The 18,340-nt window shown below is 33.8% G+C and overlaps 1 protein-coding gene across 2 annotated transcripts in view; it reads left to right on the plus strand.

The window, feature by feature from the left end:
* LOC132556508 (actin-binding LIM protein 1-like) overlaps nucleotides 1–18,340 on the plus strand; it is a 90,437-nt gene that overhangs the window by 31,953 nt on the left and 40,144 nt on the right. Inside the window, exons 3-4 of one of the 2 annotated variants that reach the window (XM_060220917.1) lie at nucleotides 6,146–6,213; nucleotides 12,878–12,958. In XM_060220917.1, coding sequence (XP_060076900.1) covers nucleotides 6,146–6,213; nucleotides 12,878–12,958 — 149 coding nt within the window. The remainder of the gene's footprint in view (nucleotides 1–6,145; nucleotides 6,214–12,877; nucleotides 12,959–18,340) is intronic. The other variant, XM_060220918.1, reaches the window with a different exon arrangement.

The following is an 18,340-nucleotide window of genomic DNA, read 5'->3' on the forward strand; positions in this document are numbered from 1 at the left end:
GTGACTAGTAAGTCTGTCAATTATTTAACAGACATTCGACTAGTTAGTCTGTCAAACATTTAACAGACATTTGACTATTGAGTTTGTCACTCATTTAACCGACTAATAGACATGTGACTAGTAAGTCTGTCAATCATTTAACAGACATGTGACTAGTTAGTCTGTCAATCATTTAACAGACATGTGACTAGTTAGTCTGTCAATCATTTAACAGACATTTGACTATTGAGTTTGTCACTCATTTAACCGACTAATAGACATGTGACTAGTAAGTCTGTCAATCATTTAACAGACATTTGACTAGTTAGTCTGTCAAACATTTAACTGACATTTGACTAGTTAGTCTGTCAAACATTTAACAGACATTTGACTAGTAAGTCTGACTAGTAAGTCTGTCAATTATTTAACAGACATTTGACTAGTAAGTCTGTCAAACATTTAACAGACATTTGACTAGTTAGTCTGTCAATCATTTAACAGACATTTGACTAGTTAGTCTGTCAATTATTTAACAGACATTTGACTAGTAAGTCTGTCAATCATTTAACAGACATTTGACTAGTAAGGCTGTCAATCATTTAACAGACATGTGACTAGTAAGTCTGTCAATCATTTAACAGACATGTGACTAGTAAGTCTGTCAATCATTTAACAGACATTTGACTAGTTAGTCTGTCAATTATTTAACAGACATTTGACTAGTTAGTCTGTCAAACATTTAACTGACATTTGACTAGTTAGTCTGTCAATCATTTAACAGACATTTGACTAGTTAGTCTGTCAATTATTTAACAGACATTTGACTAGTAAGTCTGTCAATCATTTAACAGACATTTGACTAGTAAGTCTGTCAATCATTTAACAGACATGTGACTAGTTAGTCTGTCAATCATTTAACAGACATTTGACTAGTAAGGCTGTCAATCATTTAACAGACATTTGACTAGTAAGTCTGTCAATCATTTAACAGACATGTGACTAGTTAGTCTGTCAATCATTTAACAGACATGTGACTAGTAAGTCTGTCAAACATTTAACAGACATGTGACTAGTAAGTCTGTCAATCATTTAACAGACATGTGACTAGTAAGTCTGTCAATCATTTAACAAATTTTTAAGTATATTGAGAACGTAGACTTGTTAATTTGATTTGTTTGTTCTTTTCTCTGATCAAGGTAACATAATTGGGTCAGGTAAATATCAGATATATAATCCTTTATTGATTCAGCTGTATGATCTACATCAGAGAGAGGTCAATGTTTGATCATACGTGACGGCAAAACATGCATGGCCCTCTGATTGAATCAAATAGGGTATTTAGTAAAATATCAATGATCAGCAGTATTTTATATTAATTGGGTATGTCACTTCTTAGCTAAGTCAGATTTCTAAGCACATCATTTATATGATAATATACAGAGGAGTACCCAACACTCCTCATCTGGAACTTTGTGGTGGCGTCCTCGGGTAGATACATGTAGGATTCAATAGAGTTCTGTAACGATTAAAATACAGTAAAAAAGGAAACTCGCTGCTTCAAGGACGTTTTCACACATTCCACATAACATCCTTGTAGAGTTGAGTGTCCTTTTTGCTGTATTATATCATACAAAAATGGGGAAAACACATTTTTCTAACTTGTGGAATTAGATAATTTCATGGTTGCAGAAAAAAAAATCAAGTAATGTTTTCCAGTTTAAAGCAGGATCATGAGGCATAACAGTATATGTAAAGAAAACTGTTGTTTTGTTTACTGATCATAGAATTAATACTTGATAGAGAGATACTTGATTGAACCCATACAAACCTATTGTAAAATTTTAAAAGTCTGATGTATAAAAAAATGTAAAGAACAACAAGAGGTCGACTTCTGTTGTCGTGTATGGCAGGTTTCAATATCATAGATGTATATAGTGCTTGACATCAGACCACACCAGGGATCTCAGGCATTGTTATGTAGGGTTCCTTGGTACATCAACTGGCTTTGTAAAGAATTTGCTCTTGTAAATTTTTACATTAGCTTACCTCCCCCTAGTTTGAAATGTAGGCCAGCATTATAACATCAGTTTTATTCATAATATTACTATTCTAGATATAAGCACCAGTGTAATCAACTCAGACATGTCCCAATATTTGCCCTGACGTAGAGACAAGGTGACATGTATGCTGGTGAGATAAATGTTATATATTTCAAAATATCTTACAATTTTGTAGTTTATCTCAGGTCATCTTTTTAATTATAAAGTATTTCATTATCAGTATTTCTGTTAATTTCATCATTCCTTGGCAATTCTGTATGTAATCAGAAAAAGTCTAAATTTAGATTATTGGTTTGTAGACCGATGTTTTAGTATAGATTTACACAACAGTAAGTGGTATGTACCTCACTACTACGGTGTGTACAAACGTGTAAATATAGGTATAACCTTCATTGGGCTGACTTGCAAGTTAGTGGAAATTAAATACACAACATGGTTGAATGAGTTTTCTCATGGTTTATAAATATTTGCGGGGATTGAATTATAGATTTATTTCATGAATTAAATGTAAGTCAACCTTGTGTGATAAAACCGGGGAGCTGGTTGATTATTTAGGCTTCAATCATGTGGCTTTTTAAACCTTGGAAGTTTTCAATATGTCCAGATAGAGCTAGTTAAACAGGTTATACTATATAACAAGATTATCCTTTTTAATCGTGGTTTATTTCATTTTCTGTATACAAAGGTTCATTTAGAGAAACTTGTACCGTCATATGTAAAATTCAGTGTGTACTTGACAGCCTCATTTTCTCTATCAGAAGTAAATTATTTAGCATAAATATCAGTAAATGTGTAAATATGATACATTTTCCCTGGGATCTGTAGACGATTGTGCATATATCCAGATTTGTGAAAAATCTAGATGTAAGAAGATCTCAACTTTTTCTATGATTTCAACAAACTTTGGGTCTATACATACTCAAAATACTTCTTAACATTATAATAGCTAATAGTTGCAGTGTACTTTGAATTAAATTCCTTTATATTGGTTTTAGAGTGTTATTTTCTGGGTTTGGTTTTAGGCATGGCAGGTCAGAGAGTGTTATTTTCTGGGTTTGGTTTTAGACATGGCAGGTCAGAGAGTGTTATTATTTTCTGGGTTTGGTTTTAGACATGGCAGGTCAGAGAGTGTTATTATTTTCTGGGTTTGGTTTTAGACATGGCAGGTCAGAGAGTGTTATTTTCTGGGTTTGGTTTTAGACATGGCAGGTCAGAGAGTGTTATTATTTTCTGGGTTTGGTTTTAGACATGGCAGGTCAGAGAGTGTTATTTTCTGGGTTTGGTTTTAGACATGGCAGGTCAGAGAGTGTTATTATTTTCTGGGTTTGGTTTTAGACATGGCAGGTCAGAGAGTGTTATTTTCTGGGTTTGGTTTTAGACATGGCAGGTCAGAGAGTGTTATTATTTTCTGGGTTTGGTTTTAGACATGGCAGGTCAGAGAGTGTTATTATTTTCTGGGTTTGGTTTTAGACATGGCAGGTCAGAGAGTGTTATTATTTTCTGGGTTTGGTTTTAGACATGGCAGGTCAGAGAGTGTTATTATTTTCTGGGTTTGGTTTTAGACATGGCAGGTCAGAGAGTGTTATTATTTTCTGGGTTTGGTTTTAGACATGGCAGGTCAGAGAGTGTTATTATTTTCTGGGTTTGGTTTTAGACATGGCAGGTCAGAGAGTGTTATTATTTTCTGGGTTTGGTTTTAGACATGGCAGGTCAGAGAGTGTTATTATTTTCTGGGTTTGGTTTTAGACATGGCAGGTCAGAGAGTGTTATTATTTTCTGGGTTTGGTTTTAGACATGGCAGGTCAGAGAGTGTTATTATTTTCTGGGTTTGGTTTTAGACATGGCAGGTCAGAGAGTGTTATTATTTTCTGGGTTTGGTTTTAGACATGGCAGGTCAGAGAGTGTTATTATTTTCTGGGTTTGGTTTTAGACATGGCAGGTCAGAGAGTGTTATTATTTTCTGGGTTTGGTTTTAGACATGGCAGGTCAGAGAGTGTTATTTTCTGTGTTTCTCACTCCTCTGTTTGTAGGTATATCCAAGTCTAGTTTGGTTTGCCACATTGCTCAACAGTTGATCATCTCAAATACTACAGATAATTTGAAGCATTTTTTCATCATCTCCTGAACATAATTTTCAGAATGTGTCCTGAAAATCGTATTCAAAATTTATCGTGAAAATAATTTTCAAAATGTGTAAACTGGGAGCATGTCCCTAGGAAAAGACAGACCATTATCTAAGTCATGAAAAATCATGTGTCCCATTCATGTTTTGTCAGGTGAGTGTATTCCCATCGTAAACATAGCTACAAAATAGAGCAGGTCCCATGGACCTGTTGTTTGTTAATAAGGTGGTGATGAGACCTTCTCGTTTATTGTTGGGTATGGCCTCTGTCAATCAAGGGGCCTGTCTGACCAGTGTAAATATTTGGTCAGCAGATCCCAACTGGTCAAGGCAACAGTTTACATTGCTGAGGTGTCCTATGGTAATAACATAATCTCTAGTTTTCACCACTTTGTAAACACCAGCCCTGTCCTGGCTGACAAGAAGTGTGAAGAGGTGTTCGATTACACCATTCACTACTGATGGATTCTCTAGGCCCTACACTATCAGATTTCCCTGTTTTCTACAAAAATTGTTTTAGGATGTGATATATTACTAAGATACAGATTTAAATGTACCTTCTATGTTACCTTAGTACAGATAGACACACATTTCTCCCATTTATAAGTTTAGGCCTCCACACAACAGATCTAGATTTACGAAGATACAGCACGATACACAAAAAACGTACTGCAACTAGATCCAACTGCACATGTCTCAATTTCTAAAACTCTGAAGATTTACTAGAAAAACATTTGTATGACAAATAGTTTTAAGTCAGTTGTAAGTTTTGTGTCCTAGAGTAGCTTAGATGATTTTCGTGACCTTTTGAACCAGCCCCTAAATATATGCTCGATGAATCTGGAACTAGAATTCATAAAGATTCTTTACTTTGGAACAAGATTTTATTGAGCTGCATTAATTCTGAAATAGAATTCATCTAGCTCCATTTCTCTACTAGAACTGGAATTTGATAAGCATCCTGACTTTTGAACTGGACTTCTAGTTCCTTTTCTCTAGAGTGTAAGTTCCAGTAAAAATATTTTTAGTGCTTAATTATTAAGTAAATGTTACAAAACCAAACCAAGTTATAAAACTCCATAATTTATGTAAACAAATAAGCACACTGTGCACTTTCAGAAAAGACGGAAAAGAAACAGCTAATGAAAAAAAAATGCAAGTGAATTTTATTTAAGTACATCTATTGCTTCATAGGTAAATAGGTTGTGCGGTAAAGGTAGATATGATGTGCAGTGAAGGTAGGTAGTATGTGCAGTAAAGGTAGATATGTTGTGCAGTGAAGGTAGGTAGTATGTGCAGTAAAGGTAGATATGTTGTGCAGTGAAGGTAGGTAGTATGTGCAGTAAAGGTAAGATAGGATGTGCAGTGAAGGTAGGTAGTATGTGCAGTAAAGGTAGATATGATGTGCAGTGAAGGTAGGTAGTATGTGCAGTAAAGGTAAAGTGACGGTAAATAGGATGTGCAGTATTTATAACTATTGTGTTGTTGATTATAACATGTTCGTATCAAACAATGAAGTTTCTTCACTGTGTAGGAGTGTTCTGTAAACCCTTAACCCATTGTCTTCAGTACAATACCTGTTTATATTTGTACCTGTCTCCAGTATAGTTAGGAGGTCAGACAGGAAACAGGTCTTAATTACTTTGTGATTATACTGTAGTCTAATAGTGACTAAATAATCATTTATACATGTTAGCCTTTATCCTCACTGACATTCAAATGTAAACCAACAGGCAGGATACTGGAACCAAACATCCAAAACATTACCAAAAATTAATATATACTGGCAGTGATTTGTGTCAGATCTTCTGTGTCTGATCACACTGTCAGATCTTTTGTGTCAAATCAAGTCTGATCTCACTGTCAGATCTATGATGACCATTGTAACTTTGATCATTATGTTTACCTACAAATTATGCTGAACAGGTGGGATAAGAATAGACTTTTTCTTGACATATACTAATTACCTCCCTTGTCTGACCAGGTCCAGATTCAGATGCTGACCACACAGATGCGAGTGATGATGAAGCCTTCACCCCAACAGATCAACAGGTAAGGAAATACTTACATGACCACGGAAACAGAATACAACCAGACAGGTTGTCATGGATGTTGTTGATACATGGTTTCTATGGAAACAAGTTTCATCATGCTAGGTCGTCATGTATCCTGTTTATATAACCACGAAAACAAGATTACAGCATGGAAGGATAGCTAAATCTGAATGTAAACAGCACAGTCATGAAAAATACATTACATATTTATAGTATTCTAGAAATAATAGAGAAATAGTGGTGCTAGATGTTCAGTAATCAGGCTATAATAGGTATTTATAATCAGCTGTTATGTTCCAGCTATATAATAGGTATTTATTATCAGCTGTTACGTACTAGCTATATAATAGGTATTTATTATCAGCTGTTATGTACTAGCTATATAATAGGTATTATTATCAGCTGTTATGTACCAGCTATATAATAGGTATTTATTATCAGCTGTTATGTACCAGCTATATAATAGGTATTTATTATCAGCTGTTATGTACTAGCTATATAATAGGTATTTATTATCAGCTGTTACGTACTAGCTATATAATAGGTATTTATTATCAGCTGTTATGTACCAGCTATATAATAGGTATTTATTATCAGCTGTTATGTACTAGCTATATAATAGGTATTTATTATCAGCTGTTATGTACCAGCTATATAATAGGTATTTATTATCAGCTGTTACGTACTAGCTATATAATAGGTATTTATTATCAGCTGTTACGTACAAGCTATATAATATGTATTTATAATCAGCTGTTACGTACTAGCTATATAATATGTATTTATTATCAGCTGTTATGTACTAGCTATATAATATGTATTTATAATCAGCTGTTATGTACCAGCTATATAATAGGTATTTATTATCAGCTGTTATGTACCAGCTATATAATAGGTATTTATTATCAGCTGTTATGTACCAGCTATATAATAGGTATTTATAATCAGCTGTTATGTACTAGCTATATAATAGGTATTTATAATCAGCTGTAATGCACCAGCTATATATAAGGTATTTATTCATAAGCATTGCATGAAAGTGTGGATGATTTGGTGAATTAGTTAAGAACCTCCTGATGTATAATTCTGTAAAGCTATGGAGATATTTAGTAAGGCTTACAGAACTAGCATGGTGACTGCATGGTGGATGGATGGTTTAAGCTTAGAAAGTATAACTAGGAATCAAAACTGTCAGGCTTCAAAGGAAGCTTAAGGTTCCTTCATAGCAAATTAAGAAATTAAGGTACTCAATAGCCAACACGTAACAGATGGTTACCATAGAAACAAGATCAGTAGAGAGGATAGTTCCTTCGATAGAATATATCAACAAAATAAACACAGTTAACCTTGTATGTTTCTCTGCTGTCACTGAGTGCAGTGCTGTGAATTACAAATTGCGAAGTACTTTATTAAAGCTTAATGTCAATTTTCATGTGTTAATGTTTTCAGTAAGGCTTTTAAATTAAATAGCTAACTTTTATGAGTATCACAAATTATTAATGACACTTAAGATCATCTATCAAATCTGTCCAATCAAATTACAGTAACGATATAATGCTGACTTATTATTCTATCTTCATCACTCTGGTACATCTCTCATCAAGGATTTCTGCAGTAAATTCTGATATATGATTATTGAAATAAAACATTTTAAAGTGAGTATCATTAAGAACACTAAAGAATTCATCCTTTTATCAACATAATAGGATAATAAAGATTAATTATAATGTTAGTTTGTCATTATTGCACTAATCAATCACAGATGCAACAACCTCTTCATCAATTTTAACCAATCAGAATTCACGTTTACAGTTTTTGCAGTGTCAGATCCTCATTCATTTGCTGTGAAGTTTTCCTCTGGTGTTCATACATTCTTGTGAACTGACAATTAGGTTCTTGTTTAATAATGTTTGGAGTTAAACCAACGTTTGTTTCTATTTTCTATGTAATGTTCATGTCCTCAGTTGTTAATGATCAATTTTGTAAATTAGAAAATAGAAAAAAGTTCTGGGGAAAATGTGTGAATTGTTGTTTGAAATGATGTTGGTAGTGCTTGGTGTTGATGGTTACTAACGACCACAGTTCTTTATTCTGTCAGTGATCAACAACTCCAAACTGTTAGACCAATAACCATACATCTCATCATTGGAAATATTTCACAAGCTACACTGTAATTACCTTGCAGTGAATCAGAGAGTAAAAACCTTGGAAGATTGACATGGCCCCAGGTTGTCACTTCCACAACGTCACACAGACTTTTAGTACACATCACTACTACATTTTTCCTTCTTTCATCATTATGCTTTGGGGGAAAAGGAAAGGATTTAAGGGGAGGTAGTGGACAGGGGTGGGGGGAGCTGTATGTATCTTTGAGCAGAAATTATACTGGACATAATAAAGTCGAAAATTGTTGATGATAACAAAGTTAAACTTTCTTGAAATTAGAAAAGATATTATGACCTTGAAAGTTAAATATTGCGACCTTGAAAGTAAAATATTGTGACCTTGAAAGTAAATGTTGTGACCAAAATAAATATATTCTGCCCAAAATGGTGTAAAAAATTTTTTGAAAGATGGTAAAATATAAGTAGTTTGTAAATATTCATATGAAGACTGTTTTACCTATGTGTCTACAACATTAATTAATTGAAAAGAAAAGTAAGAATTGTATAGTTATTTTTGAAGAACTCATGGATTATATCAAGGGGCTGCTGTAGTAGAATGTTAGGAGTTTCTTTGGAAACACTTATGATATACCTAAGTTTGTGTGTTTGGGCGAAATATCTCGGGGTTTATAAAGTAAATAGTTCATTGCAGATTAAAGTTAAATGTATAATTTTACTGCAACAAATCTTACTAACATTTACATCAACTTTTTTTGACAGTTCGCCTTTGTTTAAGTCCTAATAAAATTGTGGAATCCTGAGAAGGTTAACTTGTAGGTATATCTGATCGTTAACATTCCTCCATCCCCCTATAAATATGGGTTACTGTCCTAGTTTCCTCTATACCTTCTGTAATCTCTGACTAAACTCCACTATCTACTGAGCTGTCACAGATTCCAAGTTAAACACTTACCATCGAGATATCAGACTTTCCAAGTGAAAAGGAAGGCAGACTAATGTTGTGATACTGCTGTCCGATATGTTAGGGGGTGTTATTGATGTATAATATACTTAAATGAATCCTCGGTGATCAACTCCCAAGTGATAAAGTAAACCTCTCACGTACAGGTGTGGAGGAAGACAAGACACTTGATCAATGTATTTTGTACCAGGTAATAAATTCAGCTGTGATAATGATGTGAACAATTTTGATATATATTATGATCTGTAATGAAAGTTAATACTAATATTTTGTTGTACTTAATGCTTACGACCTAAATTATTATTTTTAGACAAAATTACTGAAATATACAAAGTGTTTCTGTATTAGATTGATTTTCAGTGTTTAAATTTTCACAATTTCAATCCTTCCTTGAAAAAAAAAAAAAAATAAAACACTTCAAATACACCCACCTTTACTGTATATATCGTTTAACATAGGTAGCCTCAAGTCAGTTAAAAATAGATTTCAGCTATTAGTAATTTTAGACAATGTTTTAAACTTTAAATCATGTTACTTCTATAATAAAAGTTCAATTTTGATGCAGATGTGCATAAACAAGAAACAAAATTTATGGTACATTTGTTGTCATGCTCGTAAAATATTCTGGAAAAAAGTTGGAAGATCTTCCTAAATATATCAAAATTGAAATCATATATATTCAGAAAAATATTTGATAAAAAAATCTTTTGAAATTTGTGATATTCAGGTTGTTGGGCCCTATTACTGGAATGTTTTAAATGTTGTATATGTAAACATGTATCCTGTTTTCAAATATCAACGACAAACCAATAACACGGTCAATTTCCATCCTCAGATTTAAATGTATGTTTGAAACTTCTCTTTGTTTTATTACTGAGTAAGTAAAACCAATAAAGTAATTTGATCTGTGTTCAGTACATACAGGGGGTACCTGGAAAATGCAGGGATCTCTTTGATATTTTGTTTGTAAACGAAGTGTATATGGACAAAGTTTGGGAGTTACATCCCAGATAGACGCATTTCCTGTGGCAGATAAGTCAGAGATAACAACAACCCAGGCCATCTCCAACTTCTGTGGTATCATGGGGAGGATTTAGAACAGGATGCTGGGTTAGAGATGTATGGAGGGTAGTAGAACCTGGGGGGGGGGGGTTCATGTTATTGTATTCTTTGATTACATTCTAAATAAGTAAACAGTGATTAGGAAAGATAAGATGGTTACATCTAATGTGCATTTGGAAAAAATTTAAATAGCAGCTAATCGAAAATTTATTTTAAATAGAACAGTGTTATAAAACTATAGATTTTGAATACACATCAATTGTATACACTTACATTAAATTACTCGACACAAAACGCCTCAAACCATGTGCAGCATCAGTTTAACATTACCAAAAATGGCAGTATTTAGTGTCATATCACCTCAACACAGTATTTGACATGGACAGTATTCACAGATCTGTCTGTACAGGTCCAAGGGACAAAATCAGATGAGGAGTAAGATTGTATGTTTAGAAACATTTTTGCATGGATGTATATGCTGTTGTACCAAGGAGGCATGAGAAATTTGTTTATGCTGATAAAGTGTTTTCTAGTGCTTGCCTGCTATCATATTTGATGCTTATTAGAATTTTAGAATGAAGACTTCTCAAATTTACCAGCTAAATTGTTGCAATGTCTCTGGTAATCCCCATTTGTAGTAACTATGATAAATTTCAGCTTGGCAGTTACCACAGTAACCCTTAATTTTGTAGTAACTACAGTTATCTTCACTTTTATAGTAACTACGGTAACTACAGTAACCTTCACTTTTGTAGTAACTACTGTAATTTATACTTTTGTTGTATCTGCAATAAACTTCACTTTTGCAGTAATTACGATAACCATCACTTTTGTGGTAACAACAATAATCCTAAGTAATCCTGACTTTTGTAGTAATTATGGAAATCCTAATTTGAATAACTTGTGTAATACTCATTTTTGTAGTAACTAAAGCAATCCTGATTTTGTATCAACTACTTAATCCTAAATTTGGTGGTAATTAAGATAATCCTAATTTGTGTGGTAACTACAGCAATCCTGACTTCTGTAGTAATTACTGTAACCATGGTTTGTGTAGTAACTATGGCAATCCTGACTTCTGTAGTAATTACTGTAACCATGGTTTGTGTAGTAACTATGGCAATCCTGACTTCTGTAGTAATTACTGTAACCATGGTTTGTGTAGTAACTATGGTAATCCTGACTTCTGTAGTAATTACTGTAACCATGGTTTGTGTAGTAACTATGGCAATCCTGACTTCTGTAGTAATTACTGTAACCATGGTTTGTGTAGTAACTATGGTAATCCTGACTTCTGTAGTAATTACTGTAACCACGGTTTGTGTAGTAACTATGGTAATCCTGACTTCTGTAGTAATTACTGTAACCATGGTTTGTGTAGTAACTATGGTAATCCTGACTTCTGTAGTAATTACTGTAACCATGGTTTGTGTAGTAACTATGGCAATCCTGACTTCTGTAGTAATTACTGTAACCATGGTTTGTGTAGTAACTATGGTAATCCTGACTTCTGTAGTAAGTATTGTAATCCTGACTTTTATGATAGTTACTATAATCCACATTTGTATGCTGACTATTGCATTCCTCCATGATGGTGGTATGATTTTTATTTAAATCTTAGGAAATGTATATTTTGTTGTGATGTATTTTGCAGCCAGTTTGTTTGTTCTTTATTTTTCCTTTGATTATTGTTGTACAGTTAATGATGTTGCATCTCTTCTTGATCATCTTACGATTTCTGTGTTTATAATGATTAAATACTACATTTACTTGTAAATTACACGGTGATTATAATCTATGATGAAGAAGTGAGTAACATTAATGTGTTGTACATAAAACATGTGTCATCCTAATATCATTTTGCTGCAGTGATGAAACGAACCACCCTAAAAGTAACTCCTAACTTATAAGTTTGTTTTGTATTTCTTCATTTAATCACAGGAAAGTATAATAGAATTAATTTACATCAACTAAAAAATTTCTTCATGTAATCACAGGTAAGTTGAAATGGAATTAAAACCAACCAAAAGTTGTATTTTGTATTTCTTTAATCAATCACAGGAAAGTTGAAATAAGAGTTAAAATCAACAAAAAATCAACAACAAAGGTGTTGTTTGCTTGTAGGATGGTTCATTTTGTTTCTGCTTTTTGATGATGTCTTGGACAGTGAAACATGTGAAATAAACCTTTAAAGTTAAGAAGTTGGAAGAATTGTTTTTGATCCCATCTGTTACTATATCTGGTAACATACAAATAATGTAACAGCGATCTGTTCTCTATCAATTAGAAATTGTTTCCTGATTATAACAGTACATATAACGTTTTATTCTTGGCTTGATTGTACCATTTCAAGAAATTATAGAAGTTGAGACTTTTTTCAGTACCTAATGAATGTGTTTTGAGGTTCAGAATGTTTTTGCCAACTGCATGTTTTAACATGTTCCACTGTTTCAAAGCCTCCCCTCCTGTTGATTTGATGTTGTGGATGTTGTATGTTGTTGTTTGCTGTTTAGTTTCAGTTCAATGACCGTAGTCCCAGCTCCGGTTCCCTGGTTTCCCAGTCCACCGTCAGCAGCAGCAAGCGTTCACAATCGGTAGGCTACCTGTGCTGTCCCTCCTGAAACACTCTGAAATTGACCAATGTAGTATCTACAATGCATTTATCCAGCAGTCCAGTCCTATGTCTTGTAATAAGACTGACCTATGTCTATTTCTGTGAAAATACAAACAGAAATTATTTCATGTGATAAGCACACTTTACATTATTTTGAGTCGAAGTTCATGTTGTCCCTTGACACGTTTCAGGATAAAATCATTACCTCATCTCCAAGTCATGTTTTGTATTGGAATTCTTATCATGATGCAAAACATTACATAGTCAGAACAGTATTTGATATTAATTTACCTAGTGTTAGCGAAGTCTTTGTATTCAGAAAAGTAATAAAACAATTTGGTTCTCAATTTTCTCTTTTTTAATGAAAATTGTGTTGATATTTAAGTTTCATGAGATGAAGGCTGAGAAGTCATACTTTTCAAAACCTACTCTTGTGAAATTCAGTGTCCTATAGACGTAGGTTTGTAGAATTGATATATCACATTCCCACTAACATCAGGAGAGCCTTTGTATTGAATGTTCACTTGCTTTCTGCTCATTTCTTTTTGTGTTTGTAAAATTAGATTGCTTTAAATTTCATGTTTGTTTTCTATTAAGGAAGCCATACGGTATGATTTTCATTCACTTTAGATATTCACCTATTTGAGATCTTTGTGTAAAATTACCTGACAAGTTAGAGGAGAAAAGTAAATCTGACACAATTTATAGTACAAATTACACAACGTACCGGATACATCAACTCTGTGTGCATGGAAGCAGAGTACTTTAACATACAAACATGATTTATGTTTAAATTAAAAGCTTTATAACACAGAAGCAATGTTAGAACCAGGTGCTATTGCGATACCACATGTGGCGCTGTGTATCAGTTGATTACCACCCCACTCTACTGTAACTCCATGTAACAATGCAGTAAAACACCGTACATATGTTCATGTTTGGAGGCCTTGCTTACCCTATCCAGGCTAGGCTGATTTTATAGGTCAAAGCATTTAATAATGATATGCCATACTACCAATTCACTACAGTTGAGTACAGAGTGGCAGCGATGCTGTAATATTTACGCCTTGGTTTTACAATCAAGTTTGGGGGACGCGATATGTTTTTTCTGCTGTCATCTGTCAATCCTATTTGTTTTTTTAAGGTGAAAGTCCATCATTCTTGTATTTATTTGATTTAATGTTTAAATTCTCACTTCAAATTTGGATTTAATCATTTATTTATTGGTTTTTCTATGATGAAATTACACAGAAGATTGAGAATTTTAATGCCTGGAAAAGGAATGTAGAGTGTAGAATTTTGTGTCAAGTAGGCCTGCTTGACTTAGTTGAATAGAGTATATCCTATGGTTACTGTGAATGTCATTCAGATGTTAAAACTCATGTGTTATCTATGGTTATGATTTTGTCTGAGGAAGGACTTATCATCGTCCCAGTCAACATATGTAGTCAGTGATGTGAAGTGTGGATTATTAATGTCAGGAACTATTCATCTTGATAGAAATATCTACATGGTTTTGCCTTTAAAAGGATGAGTGAATGACAGAAATTTTCCTGTCTTTCAGCAAGAAATAAGGGACAGGAAAAAAAAATTTGATATTCAGTGGGTAAAAACTAGTTGAGTGATGTAGGTGTGGAGGTTATTGTCTGTGCTAGTCTAGACAGATATGCTTAATATCACTTATTTTGTCATTACATGGATTAAATTTACACTAAAACTCTTGGCCTTTCATGTATCATTATTTACATGTAGAACATAAGTCAAGGTCACCGACAAACAACAGTTATCTAGATCACTGAAAAGGTCAGACCCTATCAGGCTAATTTGGGAAACATTTGAGTTTCTATTTTTTCCTGGAACTTTGGGCATGAGGTACGACAGGTAAAAATTCCATCATGAATTGAGAATTAAGATGAAAAATGAGTCTGGTTATTTTCAAAGAATTTTCTTGTTTTGTTTTGGCATGTGACCCTATCAACTGATGAGATCAGTCAGTTAATTCCCTTTCTGGAACTCTTTGATGTTTAAAAGTACATCATCTATAGCTGGTTCATAGTGCCGAAACCCTATCTACGTTGGTTCTGTGTTGGGAACAATCTGATATGAGAGCTCTTCAGTCATCTAGTGCCCAACCTTTCAAAATTTTCAAAGTTTTTGTATCAGTGATTGTTCAGTAAAGGTAAATACATAAGAATGTCTCCATAGGGATCCATAGTGATCCAAAGTGATCCATAGTGACTCCATAGTGACTCCATAGTGACTCCATAGCGATCCATAGTGATCCATAGTGACTCCATAGTGACTCCATAGTGACTCCATAGCAATCCATAGTGACTCCATAGCGATCCATAGTGACTCCATAGTGATCCATAGTGACTCCATAGTGACTCCATAGCGACCAATAGTGATCCATAGTGACTCCATAGCGATCCATAGTGACTCCATAGCGATCCATAGTGACTCCATAGTGACTCCATAGCGATCCATAGTGACTTGGATTTGTGAGTGTATTGACACCGAGCATGTATCTAAGTGATTTATGACTATAGAAATGGTGATGCAGTGGGCACTGGACATTTTCCTAGTTATTGTACTAATATACATACTATAATAGACTACTGTACAGATTCATCACTAGAGTATAACATTCTTACAAATGTTCGCTAAACATTAGCTGTAATACCACTTCTGTTAAATGTTTTAAGCTGCATTGTGTTGTAATAGGACTCTCGAATATGACCCCGTATATATGAGTGGTGCTTGACTGATCTCTTCCGTTTGTAAAGTAGCCTGGTGAGTCTGTCCTCTAGTGATAACTACTAGTCGACATGGAGGACCTGATATAGAATTCCGATACGGTTGGATGAGACTCAATAGACCGAAACAACATATCTCATATAGTAAATAGTGTGTAAAGCTTTTGTTTTAATAGATATAGGCACCATTGATTGTAATGTACAAGGGTAATTAGTGTTATAGTCTTTTGACTAAATTATGAAACAAAGTCTATCAGAATTGTCAAGATCTGAATTCATTTATTGGTTTAATGTGAAAAATATTTTGGGGTCTTTGGTCGGTGTTTAATTTCACCTGACTGAAGTTGACATCTTTTGTATTCGGATATGGATTGTTACAGTTTTATGAGCACAAACAATAATATTGATGATTTGATGTCCGTGGTCTGAGTTGATGACTATTTTTAAAGTTCAACGTTGCCTGTAAAATGATACAGGACTAATTTAATCTTAGATGTAAATGGCAGACTAGTAATTTAATTGTAGGATGACTTTTGGACTTTTGAAGAAGTATTTACTCTGGCCCATGAAATTGGTGCAGGACTTTTTATTTTTGCGAATGAATTTGTGGCAGACTCTTATACTGTTACCCATGATTTTGTATTGGGGAACTTTCCTTATGTTCCCCACAAATTGATGAAGGTCTATTTTGATGTTGTGAATGAATTTGTAGGTGACTATTTAAAAGTGGCCCATGAATTTGTGAGCTATTTCTAATGGTCCCCATGAATTGATGGAGAGCTATTGATAATATTGCCAATAGGATTACTTAAATGATTGGATTAAAGAGGAACTATTGTAGAGATTGCCTTTAACAAATGAAATACCATTGACTTCCTTACAGTACATTTAGTGGCCTGTTACTTCAGCCTAAATTTTCACAAATGAAAATGTAATTCCTGACTTGGCAAACTTCTGAAATCTGGTATAGAGAAATGGCATTTGAATGTGCAGATTTACACAAGGGATTCTAAATACATTGAAGATGTGATCCAATTTATATCATGGAAACAAATATGTCATGTTAACAATTGATACCATTCTGCAGAAATAAATATTGTTGTGTAAATCCTGAAGCCTCAGAAAAATGTAAATGGAATGCAGAAGTCATGTAATATTAGTGATTTAATGATACATGTTGTCATGGTTACAGATCACATGGTTTCATGATTTGTGGCTATGGAACATATGTACAATCATCTGATGTGCTGTATTACCATAGAAAAGCTGTAGATGACAGGAAGTGAGGCCAGTGTTTCCGAACAATCTAGACAATTTGAAAAAGAATGTTTGTGGGTGTATGATGGATAAACATCAAAATGTGTTGGTAATATATTTGAAACATACCAATTAGCCTATTTTACACCTTAGCTGAGGCCAATCCTGTTTCATATATCAGTGTTGTGATTTGTTCTCCACATCATTATAGAATTTAAACAGGAAAGTCCATAGAAATTTCAAAGATGAAAGATTGAACAACATGAAGCAGCTGTAGATATATTTACTGTTGGGTTGGTTTTGTTTCAAATTGGAATTGTCCTGTGTGTGATTTTGATTATCTTATGTATCAGAATTATTTTGTGTTGAATCAGGTTAGATAAAACTCCAGAATGTGACCAAAGAACTGGGTTATAAACATCTTCCATAGCATGTGATAGTGATGTAACACTACTTCTATTGACCATACACAACATTAATAAAATATGTAGAGTCAGGAACTATTGTATGCTTGGTATTGTAATTATCTCTGTTTTCAGTTGGCTGAATTTTGGTGTATTTTCAAATTGTAATACATTGTCTAATTGAAATATTTTTCACAGTTTTACAGACACAGTTAATCTCATTTAAATTGGTTTCTTATGGACCCAATTATAATCTATAATGGCCAACTTATGTTACTGCAAACATTTATCTATAACAAGACTAGAATTGCCTTGTTGATATGTGTTTACCAGAAAAGGATATGAGAGTCATTGGTAGGGATGCTGTGTATTATCTTTAGAAAATAAAAATACTTTTTAGCAAGATTTCTCGTTGGCAGCAGGTAAAGAGTTTGTTAATGGTTCATCACACAGCAGTGTTTTCCACACAAACAATACATGTTGGGTTAATTCACAGTAGGTGGATTTACAATGGTCATGGCTGGGTTATATAATGATGTTTATTACAGAGTTGTTTACAAAAGCCTTATATTTACAATACCAACAGCAATTAAAGCCACAAGACATGTACACGCTGTGGTAATGTTTTACACCTTTTAACAGATAAGAAGTTGGTGTGAAATCAAATTGTGTACACGAGTGGCACTGTTCTTGTGTCACAAGCATACAATATGAAGCATACTGATCTGTCAGTTACCAATTGTCATGTGATGCACAGGGGCATGTAGCAAAGCTCTGAAGGAAAGAGCTTGTGTAGTATGCTGAATTTGAAAAGGGGACAATGAAGTGCCAAAAAGAAATTTACCGACATCAAAAAAAGTAAAAATGTCAAATTTGACATGGGTGTAGTTCATTTCTCTAGCCTTTACTTGTTGAAATATGCAACACGAGCTCCTACCCCTAGAA

This window comes from Ylistrum balloti, unplaced genomic scaffold (genome assembly GCF_031769215.1).
Source record: "Ylistrum balloti isolate Yb309-2 unplaced genomic scaffold, AGI_CSIRO_Ybal_v1 Utg370574, whole genome shotgun sequence".
NCBI classification, from domain to species: domain Eukaryota; kingdom Metazoa; phylum Mollusca; class Bivalvia; order Pectinida; family Pectinidae; genus Ylistrum; species Ylistrum balloti.